Source organism: Mandrillus leucophaeus, unplaced genomic scaffold (genome assembly GCF_000951045.1).
Source record: "Mandrillus leucophaeus isolate KB7577 unplaced genomic scaffold, Mleu.le_1.0 Scaffold522, whole genome shotgun sequence".
Taxonomy (NCBI): Eukaryota; Metazoa; Chordata; class Mammalia; order Primates; family Cercopithecidae; genus Mandrillus; species Mandrillus leucophaeus.
Window position 1 is genome coordinate 868,813 of NW_012105609.1, and position 11,799 is coordinate 880,611.

The 11,799-nt window shown below is 51.8% G+C and overlaps 1 protein-coding gene across 1 annotated transcript in view; it reads right to left on the bottom strand.

Moving 5' to 3' along the window:
- RANBP10 (RAN binding protein 10) overlaps positions 1–11,799 on the bottom strand; it is an 82,775-nt gene that overhangs the window by 7,130 nt on the left and 63,846 nt on the right. The window contains exons 5-7 of the mRNA XM_011996722.1: positions 7,432–7,454; positions 4,679–4,863; positions 1,280–1,392 (exon numbers count right to left, since the gene is read on the bottom strand). Coding sequence (XP_011852112.1) covers positions 1,280–1,392; positions 4,679–4,863; positions 7,432–7,454 — 321 coding nt within the window. The remainder of the gene's footprint in view (positions 1–1,279; positions 1,393–4,678; positions 4,864–7,431; positions 7,455–11,799) is intronic.

Below are 11,799 nucleotides of genomic sequence, written 5' to 3' on the forward strand. Positions count from 1 at the left end.
TCTGCCAAGTGTCAGAGTCCTCAAGAATACGGGGAAGATGGAGGGGAAACTCAGTCCAAAGGCAGGAGGGTAAATGTGGAGGCCTGTTCCTGCAAGGCACATGGTGCCAGGAACCTGGGGGCAGGGTAGGGCCCCAGCTGGGGCAGCATGATCTGGGGATGGGCACCCAGGCAGCTTGGTGGCCTGAGGGGCTCCTCTTCAGATAGACTCCTCTCTTTCCAGGCCTCACAGGGTAATGGCAAGGAAATCACACTGGTTTCTGATCAGGGTTGTGCCTGGTGGTCTTCAGGGGCTGCAGCATGCCCCCTGCTGGGAGAGGAGGCCATCCTCCTCATGCTGGCACCTCTGACGTTGACACCTCTCAGGCCATCAGCATCTTGCTGCTGCCTTTTTGCTCTTGCCATGGGGCCTGGTGCATCTCGCTGGGAGCAACTTCAGGGTCTGAGGCTCTCATTCATAGATCCCAAGTCTGGGATCCCTTTCTGTCTGTCTGGCTGAACACAGCTTCTCTGGGAGACAGAAACATGCATATACAGAAGAGACAGCAGGCTCGGAAAGGGGCAGGCAGGCACTCACAGACACGCATATCCACACCCACTCGCCCTCACTCTCCTTTTCTCCTTCTAGCTCCTCGCTGGACTCTTTTTCCACTTTTCCAACACCGCTCCTTCCATGAAAGAGCCTCCAGATGCACAGCATCCAGGCCAGCATCAACACTGGGAGAGCTCTGGCGAAGCGAGGACTCTAGGTGGTCAGCAAAGGGCAGGACCAGAGGTGGGGAGCGGAGAGCAGTGCCCCCATAGCAGTCATTGAGCACTGGCTTTGCCCTGTCTGACTACTTCAGTCCCCTCTCTGGCTAAGAATAAGCAGAACTACTAAGGCTGAGTCAATGGTGAGAAAGGCAGAGAGTTTGGTAACAGGCAAACAGTCTTCCTGGAAGACCATGAACAGGAGGCTGAGAGGAATCCAGGATTCAGAGGGGAAGGAAACAAGCAGGGAGGAAATGGAGGAATGGAACCAGCCATGCCAGGGCCTGGCCTGCGCCCAGCCTTCAGAATATGCATTAGGGTGGCTGCCCTGAGACGTCTCCGTCTTGCCAACTGTCCATCGGGGCAGTGCCATCTTGAAGGTGGGACAGGAACATGGCCTTGGGTTGCAGGCTGGTCATGAGGACCAGAGCTGAATGGACTCCTGACAGGTGAACCAGGGTTGGCATGAGCCAGAGAGCAGAGTTAGGGACCGGTGAGGGAGGAAAAGGGGAAAGCAGAATAAACCTTACTTTGTCTGTTCTTTATGGATGCCTGTTCTTCCTGAATCGGGGTTTCAGTCATTCGAGCAAAAGCTGTGGCTGTGGCACAATACCCATGATGCACGAGGTAAGATGAGACCATGCTAGAAGAAAGGAAGAGCTTCAGGTGACACTCAAGAACTGCACTTCTCACTGACCACCCGATGGACTCAGGGCAGATTACCTCCCCCAGAGGTCTCCCTAAACACATCCTGGAGGTGTAACCTCCACAGAATGAGAATAAAGGGGCTGAAACAAAATGAAAACTTCCCCCATGGTGCCCCGTGGTCACGAAGTCAGGCTGCGGAGGGGCTGTTCACCTGTGTGCCCACAGTTCAGAGGAGTGGCTGCAGTTTCTCTGAGACATGCTGCCCACAAGTAAGTGAGTACGATAACAGAAGTACACACACAGGCACACTCCTCACAGGTGGCTGCCTCTTTGGGAACTGCAGCAAGCCTGCGGGGCCAATGGTCTCACTGATAGCGTCCCGAAACTGCAGCCAGTCAGGTAATCTGGCAGCTTCCCAGACAAGATGCATGCCACATGCACACCTTCTACAGACACAGGAGCCCCTCTGCAGGCTGTGCCATGTACCTGACAGAAGCATTTCAGTCCCCCAGGTGAACCTGCCCTCAGCAGTTCCAGCTCTAGTGAGTGAGTGATGGGAAGCTAACTCACAACACAGAGTTACACCATGATATGCCACAAATCAGGGGCCCAAGAAGCCAAGCGATCAGGCTGATTTTGCCAGGCAGAGATAGGCAGCAGCAGGGCCAATGGGAACACAATCACTGGGAAATGGTCTGGAGGAGTCTGACTCCCAGTAGCCATTTTACCCCAGCAGAAGCTGGCTGAACAGTGGCACATGTGTGTACACATATAGAGCAGAGGCTGAACCCTCGAATCTGATGTGTACAGGAGTGAACACCTTGGTGTGTGCATGTATCTGATGTCATTACTGTAACTCTAAACACAAATGTCTGAAGGGTTGTCAGGTGGAAGGCACAGAAGTTTGGGTGTGTGTTCTCTCAGGCTTTAAGGGGTAAATGAGATAATACACATAAAGTACCTGGCAGGAAGAAGTCCATAAATAAGACTTCTTCTTATTATGAAATGATATATTACATAATATTATAGTATAAATAATAATTATCAGCTGGGCGTGATGGCTCATGACTGTCATCCCAGCACTTTGGGAGGACAAGGCGAGAGGATCACTTGAGGCCAGGAGTTCAAGACCAACCTGGCCATCATTGCAAGATCTCATCTCTACTGTAAAAATAATTATTGGCGGCCGGGCGCGGTGGCTCAAGCCTGTAATCCCAGCACTTTGGGAGGCCGAGACGGGTGGATCACGAGGTCAGGAGATCGAGACCATCCTGGCTAACACGGTGAAACCCCGTCTCTACTAAAAAATACAAAAAACTAGCCGGGCGAGGTGGCGGGCGCCTGTAGTCCCAGCTACTCGGGAGGCTAAGGCAGGAGAATGGCGTGAACCCAGGAGGCGGAGCTTGCTGTGAGCCGAGATCCGGCCACTGCACTCCAGCCTGGGTGACAGAGCAAGACTCCGTCTCAAAAAAAAAAAAAAAAAAAAAAAAAAAATAATAATAATTATTGGCTGGGTGTAGTGGCTCTCGCCTGTAATCCCAACACTTTGGGAGGCCAAGGCAGGCAAATCACTTGAGCCCAGGAGTTTGAGACTAATCTGGGCAACATGGTGAAACCCTTCCCCACAAAAAATGCAAAAAATTAGCCATGCATGGTGGTGTATGCCTACAGTCCCAGCTACTCAGGAGACTGAGGTAGGGGAATTGCTTGAGCCCAGGAGGTCGATGCTGCAGTGAGCCATGACTGTGTCACTGCACTCTGCCTGGGCAATACAGTAAAATCCTGACTCAGAAAAAAGTAAAGTAAGTATAATTATTATTATTACACCATATTATTATTATAAACACAAGGGGAAATATGAAAAATTCTTTACCTACAAGGGGTTACCTACACAAGTAAAAGAGAGGAAATTACCAGACCTTCCACTAGAGGAAGCCAGCCAAAAGGCGTGTGACAAATTTGTCTCTGTGATAACATAGCCATTATCAATATTCATTAAATGAAGTTATATAAAACCATAGTACACAAATTATATGCAGGTCTTGGCAAATGCTACATATGAACACACACAAGCACATGGATACACACATGGAAACAGAAACACCTATGTGCTATGCCGGATATGGTAGCACATGCCTGTGATGCCAGCTACTCAGGAGGCTGAGGTGGGAGGATCACTTGAGCCCAGGAGTCCAACCTAGGCAACATAGTGCGACTCCATCTCAATATTTTTTTAAAAACCCCGAAACAAAAACACATCCATGTGCTGAGCCGAGGCCCTGAAAACTGAGAGGATCAGTTCCTCCTCTACACAGACTTGGCATCTTCACCCCTCTCCTTGCCCATCCCACCAAGCCTGCTATGGGAGTGGCACTGTCCTGGCCATCCAAGGAAGTCCTTGTCATCTGCTCTGGGGGACTGGGAACAAGAGGCAACAATGCTGTTTTTCCTGGGGAAGGTCTGGCCACCTAGCCCCTGCCTCAGCCCATCCTTGGGGTCTGCCTCAAGGGACAAAGGCTGTACAAAGAAACCAGTGTGCACCCCAACCCCACCCCAAGGACCCTAGCACCCTGGTGCCTTTGCAGGGCAATGACCAGAGGTAGTGGAAGCCTAGCTGTTCCCCGTGCCCATCTGCCCATCCTTGGGAGCTAAGCTAACATCCACCTCCTGGCAGAGTGGGTACTGGTCACTGCCTCACTCAGGCTTGCAGATGGCAAGTGCAAGAGAAACCCAAAGCTGGCCTCCCTTGGGAGTTCAGTGACACTGGCTTCCAGGACAGTCTGGGAATTAATCAGCCAAGGAGCTAGCTTAGCTGGTCCTAGGGAGGACTCCCTTCCTTCCACCACTGCTACAGACGAATGAGACTCAGCTGGATGCTGGGCCCTGTGAGGTGGCCTCAGGCCGGAGTCATGGCATCATGGATACTCCCTATGGTAGAAAAAGGGTCCACACAGGAAGAGACCACAGGGCATCCTCTGCAAAACCCTCTGCAAAATAACCTGGTGAAGGAAAATAGCCCTGCTGGTGATCTTATATACAGGAACCTCCAATCTGGCTGAGAGGCAAAGGTTTAATTAGGAGTAGCCTGGAGAACTTGGCGGGAACTGTCCATCTGACGAGAGACAAGCAGGAGAGCTGCAGGCTGAATCGCCCTGGGAATGTTTCCCAGAAAGGATCCACCCGCTGGAATTTTTAAGAACAGCTTGTAGCCCTACAGGCACCTAGAGTGAAGTGGGCTGGGGTGGGGTGGGGGTGGGTAAGGGCGGGAGCAGGGCACTCACTTCTGCAGCACTGCCTGCCACTCGCCAAGCCGAGCACTGATGGGGAAGCAGTGGACCGTGCCCTGGACCTTGGCACGCCACTCCCGCATGTAGTCCTCAATGTCAAACAGGAAGGGCTGCTGACCAAAGTTGGCGTCCACAATCTCCCCAGGTGTCTGCAGGCCTACGGTGGGGTAGAGGTTGGCCTGAGGAGGAGAATGAAATGTCAGTCAGGCCCTAAGGGCAGTGGGGTGGTAAGGCCTCACCTCACCTCCATGGCTGCTGCCGCCCCATACTCGGGCTGGGAGAGTTGCAGCAAGGCTGGAGGAGGCAGGGCAGAGCCACCTCTGTCCACCTCCCTAGCAGAGACATTATGCCCCAAAGCTTGAGGGGAGTAAGCAAAAGAAAAGCAAGCAAGGCACATCATGGAGAGTGTCCTGCCCTGCATCAGAGGCCTTTGTGTCCTCAAGGCCCAAGAACCCTTTCTGGAACTCAGTCAAGGCATACAGAGATGGGCTGGGCTCCACGACCCTGCAGACATGCCCGTGAAGGTCTGCTGCAATGGTGGATCATGGCTCCTCTTGGAAAGTTCCAGGGCCAAGGATCTCTCTGCCACAAAAAAATAGACACATGAGGCTGGGCACGGTGGCTCATGCCTGTAATCCCAGCACTTTGGGAGGCCAATTTAGGAGGATCGCTTGAGCCCAGGTTTTCGAGACCAGCTTGGGCAACGAAGTGAGAACCTGTCTCTACAAAAAATAAAAAAATAAAAATTAGCCAGGTGTGGTGGTGTGCACCTGTGATCCCAGCTACATGGGAGGCTAAGGTGGAAGATGGCTTGAGTCCAGGAAATTGAGGCTGCAGTGAGCTGCGATTCTGCCACTGCAACCCAGTCTTGGTGTCAAGAGTGAGTCCCTGCCTCAAAAAAAAAAAAAAATAGATACACAATGGGGTAGGCAGAGATGGGATGACGCAGGAAAGGAGGGAGGAGGGGAGCATGGCAAAAGGGAACCAGTGGTCTAGACCCCTGGTGCTGGCAAAGGGTGAAGAGAAGCTACCCTTCCTGTTAGATGCTTGCTAAGAGGAGGATCTTCTGGCCAGTAGGGTGTAGGGCTCCCTGCTTTCCACCTAGCCTCTGCCATGACTGGCTTTTGTCCAGTCCCTCCCTCACTTGATGGTTCCTGGGGCTTCCCGCTGCTACCATCCAGAGCCTCGCTAGCCTCCTCCCCACTGTCACTGCATATGGTCTTCTTAGGGCCCTCAGTCCACTCTTCATCCCGTGCTCAGGCCATGTTCCTTCCTGAGTACCATGCACTTTTTTTCTTTGAGACGGAGTTTCGCTCTTGTTGCCCAGGCTGGAGTGCAATGGCGCGATTTCAGCTCACCACAACCTCCACCTCCTGGGTTCAAGTGATTCTCCTGCCTCAGTCTCCTGAGCAGCTGAGATTACAGGCATGCGCCACCATGCCCGGCTAATTTTGTATTTTTAGTAGAGACAGGGTTTCTCCATGTTGGTCAGGCTGGTCTTGAACTCCCGACCTCAGGTGATCTGCCCACCTTGGCCTCCTAAAGTGCTGGGATCACAGGCATGAGCCAGCGCACCCGGCTAACCATGCATTTTTGTATCTGCACAAGGTGTGGGACCTTTTCCTGTATGCTGGCTTCAGCCCACCATGGGCTCTGCACACAGAGGACCTCTCGCTTCCTTTTTTCCCCCTACCATCCTCCACACCACAGGCAAGGCCCACCTCCTCCAGCAAGCCTTCCCTGACCGTCACTGCCCACAATGTCATCCCCCATACCTTCTTGCATGTGGATGCATACTGGCCATGCTCATGCCTGGTCATTTCATGTCACGTCCCCATAACTAGACTCTTCCCTAGCCAGGGTCAGCATTCTCCACCTGAATCTGCTCTTTGCCTAGAACCACAGCCCCTCTCTGGGGCTTCCAGGTAGGAAGGAAGGATTCTGAGCCATAGACTGGAAGTTCTAACAGGGCCCTGGGTGCTATGGTCTGGGTTTCAGAGGCCCATAAGATTCCTGGGGCATCACTGGGGTGTCTGGGATCCCACAGCAGCCACCAGAGTCAGTAAACCTTCCTTCCTCCCAGAACCCAGCCAGAACACACAGAGCCAGGCCAGGCTCCCAGCATCCTGGGTGGAGGCACTGCATGTGATTAGGCCTGTGATGACTCATAATAAAGAGGTACTGGGGTACAGGTGTGGGATGGCTGGAGGTGAGGATACACCCTGAACTAAGCAAGCAGAAAACTCCATCCTTTTATAAGAAGAGAAGACCCCACAAAGCTCACCTCTCTGGCTTGGGGGTGCCCTAGGTAGTAGCAGATGAGTTCCCCTAGGGCACTGGCTTTCCTCAGGGATCTCTGATGGGTATGTACAGGGACTGGGTTCCCTCACAGTTCAGGAATAATTCCCTACACTCTGCACCCCAGGTGACACAGAGCTGGCTTAGACCAGCTGAGCCATGGAGCTATCTTCATTCCACCACCCTAACCCCCCCAGGCCCACAGCTGCCTCTGGAAATGCCACAAATTACTGTCACCTGCTAAGAGTCGTAGGAAGACCAGACCTTGCTGCTGGAGAGAGAGGAAGGCCAGCAAGTGCCCCTCCTGGTACCCTCAAGCTGACAGCATGGCACACATCCCTGGTTGGGGAAAGAACCAGACTCCACACCCTGCACTTGCAGGTACCACCATGCCCACCCCAGTCAGCCCCCAGAAGCCCAGGAGGGGAAGACCCAATAGTAGTACTCACCGGGAGGTCTGTGAAGGCTATACCTGTGGGGGGAAAGGAACAGTTATCAGGGCCAGCCCCTGGGGCTACTCTGCCTCTGCACCCCATGGTGGAGCCAGTGCTAAGGCCAGGTATTGTTTTTTTGGTTTCTTGTTGTTGTTGTTGTTGTTTTGAGACAGAGTCTCCCTCTGTAGCCCAGGCTGGAGTGCAGTAGTGCGATCTTGGCTCACCGCAACCTCTGCCTCCCGGTTCAAGCGATTCTCCTGCCTCAGCCTCAAGAGTAGCTGAGATTACAGGTGCCCACCACCACACCCGTATTATATTTTTAGTAGAGACAGCGTTTCACCATGTTGGCCAGGCTGGTCTTGAACCCCTGACCTCAAGTGATCTGCCCGCCTCAGCCTCCCAAAGTGCTGGGATTACAGGCATGAGCTATCGTGTCCGGCTGGGCAGTTTTTTTTTTTTTTTTTTTTTTTTGAGATGGAGTCTCGCTTTGTCGCCCAGGCTGGAATACAGTGGCGCGATCTCGGCTCACTGCAAGCTCTGCCTCTCAGGTTCATGCCATTCTCCTGCCTCAGCCTCCGAGTAGCTGGGAATACAAGCACCTGCCACTACGCTGGGCTAATTTTTGTGTATTTTTAGTAGAGACGGGGTTTCACCGGGTTAGCCAGGATGGTCTCGATCTCCTGACCTCATGATCTGCCCACCTTGGCCTCCCAAAATACTGGGATTACAGGCGTGAGCCACTGAGCTCGGCCCGGGCTAAGTAGTTTTAATTAGACCATGACCTTCTCTTCACTGGCGGCCTGGCCAGAAGTGAAATCAGATGCTTAGGTAGGTGCACAGCTCTTCCACCCTCAAAGAAAGCCTGCTAAGGGGAACTAAATTCAAAAGATCTATCCCCTGCGGCCCTTTAGAAGGCCTGATTCTTCTCTTGATTCGCCACATATTTATGGAAACCTATTGTGCATGCCAGATCCTTTTTTGGAAACAGGCTCTCACTCTGTCGCCCAGACTAGAGTGCAGTAGCACAATCTTGGCTCACTTCAACCTCTGCTTCCCGAGTTCAAGCAATTCTCCTGCTTCAGCCTCCTGAGTAGCTGGGACTACAGGCACATACCACCACGCCCAGCTAATACATATTTTTGTATTTTTGGTAGAGATGGGGTTTCACCATGTTGGCCAGGCTGGTCTTGAATTCCTGACCTCAAGTGATCTGCCCGCCTTGGCCTCCCAAAGTGCTGGGATTACAGGCGTGAGCCACCACACCTCACCCCTTTTCCATCCATTACTTCGTCTGATCCTCATACCAACTTTGGGAAGCAGGCTTATCCCATTTTACAAAGGAGAAAGCCTCAGAGGTTCGACAATTTGCCAGTAGTCATAAAGCTAGCAAAAGTGGTGGGGCTGGATTCGTTCCTAGTCCAATGCTCCAATGTCATCTCTAAGCTGACAGAGAAGCGGAAACAGGGAGGGTGGCAGCTGCCTATCTCCAGACCATACGCAGTCAGAGTCCTCAGAGGTTCCAAGCTGGCAAAGCGCAGGTTAACAATGGCCTGTGTGGGAGGATCTCTTGAGAACAGGAGTTCAAGACCAGCATGAGCAACACAGCGAGGCTCCGTCTCTACAAAATATATAAAATTAGCTGTGGTCCCAGCGACTTGGGAGGCTGAGACAGGAGGACCACTTGAGCCCTGCAGGTTGAGGCTGCAGTGAGCTAGTATGATTGTGCCACTGGGTTCCAGCTTGGGTGACAGAGCAAGACCCCATCCCAAAAAACCAAAAACAAAAAATAGCTTGTCAAAAACCCTCCTGCCAAGAGAAGTGGCTGCATTTCTAGGGACCTCAGCTCTGAATTAGAAGTGAGAGTAGAGGGCAGTGGGACCCCAACTATATAAGCAAGCCACCAGAGCACCCATGTTATTCACATTGGGAAATGACTCAGGACCAGTGGAGATTCTCCCAAGGACTCAAAACCCTCTCATTTTTTAGATAAAGTCTTTTTTTTAAGATGGAGTCTAGTTCTGTCGCCCAAACTGAAGGGCAGTGGTGCGATCTCAGCTCACTGCAAGCTCCGCCTCCCAGGTTCACGCCATTCTCCTACCTTAGCCTCTCAAGTAGCTGGGACTACAGGTGTCTGCCACCATGCCCGGCTACGTTTTTTTTGTATTTTTAGTGGAGACAGGGTTTCACCGTGTTAGCTAGGATGGTCTCGATCTCCTGACCTCGTGATCCGCCTGATTCGGCTTCCCAAAGTGTTGGGATTACAGGCGTGAGCCACTGCGCCCGGCCAAGTTCACACCATTCTCCTGTCTCAGCCTCCCGAGTAGCTGGGACTACAGGATCCTGCCACCACGTCCGGCAATTTTTTTGTATTTTTAGTAGAGACGGGGTTTCACTGTGTTAGCCAGGATGGTCTCAATCTCCTGACCTCATTATCCACCCATCTCGGCCTCCCAAAGTGCTGGGATTACAGGCGTGAGCCACCGTGCCCAGCCCTAGATAAAGTCTTACATCTCCCAGAAGCTCCTGAGCTTTTGGCCTCAGAGGTTTTCAAACTGCTAATTCCTTAGAGATCTCCAGTCTGCTACTCCAACCCCTACCCAGAAAAGAAATTGAAGCCCTGCAAAATAGAACAGGTGAGGATCTGACAACAGGTCTCCCAGAAACCTGGCCGGAATCATGTCAGCCAGTGCATACCACATGCTTCCTTTCTGCTGGGCACTGGACTGAGTGTCTTATAAGGCACCATTCAATCCTTAGACAACCTTGGAAGATGTATACTGCCTCTGACACTAGGTCACATATGAAAAAACCAAGGTGCAGAGAGATGGTTTATATTCTTTGTTTGGCTATTTTGTTTGCTTCTCACTGAGGGATGCTCATAAGCCACATGGTCTGCCTGTCTGAGGCCACTTCTGGGCCCCACATGCACAGTCGGCATGACTCTGGCATGCTGGCAGGACTGAATCTGGAAATCTCTCTACCCAAGAGGAGACCCCAATGTCCACCCTCCAGGTCTGCCCAGGAGCTGCCCTCATGGATCTCAGCATGGCCAGGATATTGCTTACTCCAGGGCTCACGGAGGAGTCCCCAAGAAGCCTGGAAAAAGGGAATCCAAGCTCCATAAGTTATATGCAGTGTGACCTTTGGCGAGTATCCCAACCTCTCTGAGCTCATCTGAAAAAAAGAGATAATATCGGTATCTCGACTTCAAGGAAAAAGGGAGAAAATGAGACATTCTGTGAAAGCTACTTCATGAACTCTGAGGTCTAGATATAAGTCAGCTGCAGTAATGCCACAGGGTGAGGAAACTGCAACACTTTTGGTCAGGGGATGACTTACACAGGCTTGCCCAACTCTGCCTCTCAATGGCACCCAGGAAGGATAAGGCCTTGAGGTGCTTCCAGGAGAATGAGGAAAGACGCTACTCCACCCACTACTGCACTAGACAAGGGCAACACTGCTCCTCCAGCCTGCAACGTCACTTTGATGGCAAGATCTGAGTTGGCCCACGGGAAGAAGGTTCAGGCAAAGATCCAGAATGCAAATAGGATAGCCAAACTTGCTGATAAGGAGTACCCTGAGTCAAACAGACATAGGTCAGGGACCTCTGAGGCTGAGAACATAAAGACCTTGTGGGAAAGCACAGAGCTGTGTGGAAATGACTCTGTGAGCACATGGACCCCTTGCAAATGAGACATCAGTCCGTATCTCCGTTCACTCATTCCTTCATCCTTCTACCAAGTATTTGCTGTCACAAGACTAAAGAAACAGCTGCAGAGCCTGGCCCTCAGATTCCAGCAAGAGAGATGGCATATGACTAACAATTACGCAGATAACTGACCAATAGTACATAGGGCAAGGGCTGTTGATAGAGGAAAGGAGCAGGGAGGCCAGAGGCAGGAGACATCATTTCGCTGCTGTAAAATGGGGAAGGGTTCGATTCTGAAGCACATTATTGATAGGATGGCTTGGGAAAAGGAAACAGGGACAGTAGAAGATTCACCACGCATTCTGTCACTCCAACTTCACTGCTTTCCCATTACATTTTGTGATCTAAAAATGCAGGGGACAGGCCATATCCCATTTTCAGTAAGGTTTCAATAATATCCATGTGGAAAAAATGGAAAAATATGAGCTTCAGGAACTGATTTTTTTTTTTTTAATAGGGACCGGATCTCACCACTTGCCCAGACCCATCTTGAATTCCTGGGCTCAAGCCATCTGCCCACCTCGGCCTCTCAAAGTGCTGGGAATACAGGTGTAAGCCACTGCGCTTGACCAACTTAGTTATTCCTTTTTTTTTTTTTGAGACGGAGTCTCGCTCTGTTGCCCAGGCTGGAGTGCAGTGGCGCGATCTCGGCTCACTGCAAGCTCCGCCTCCCA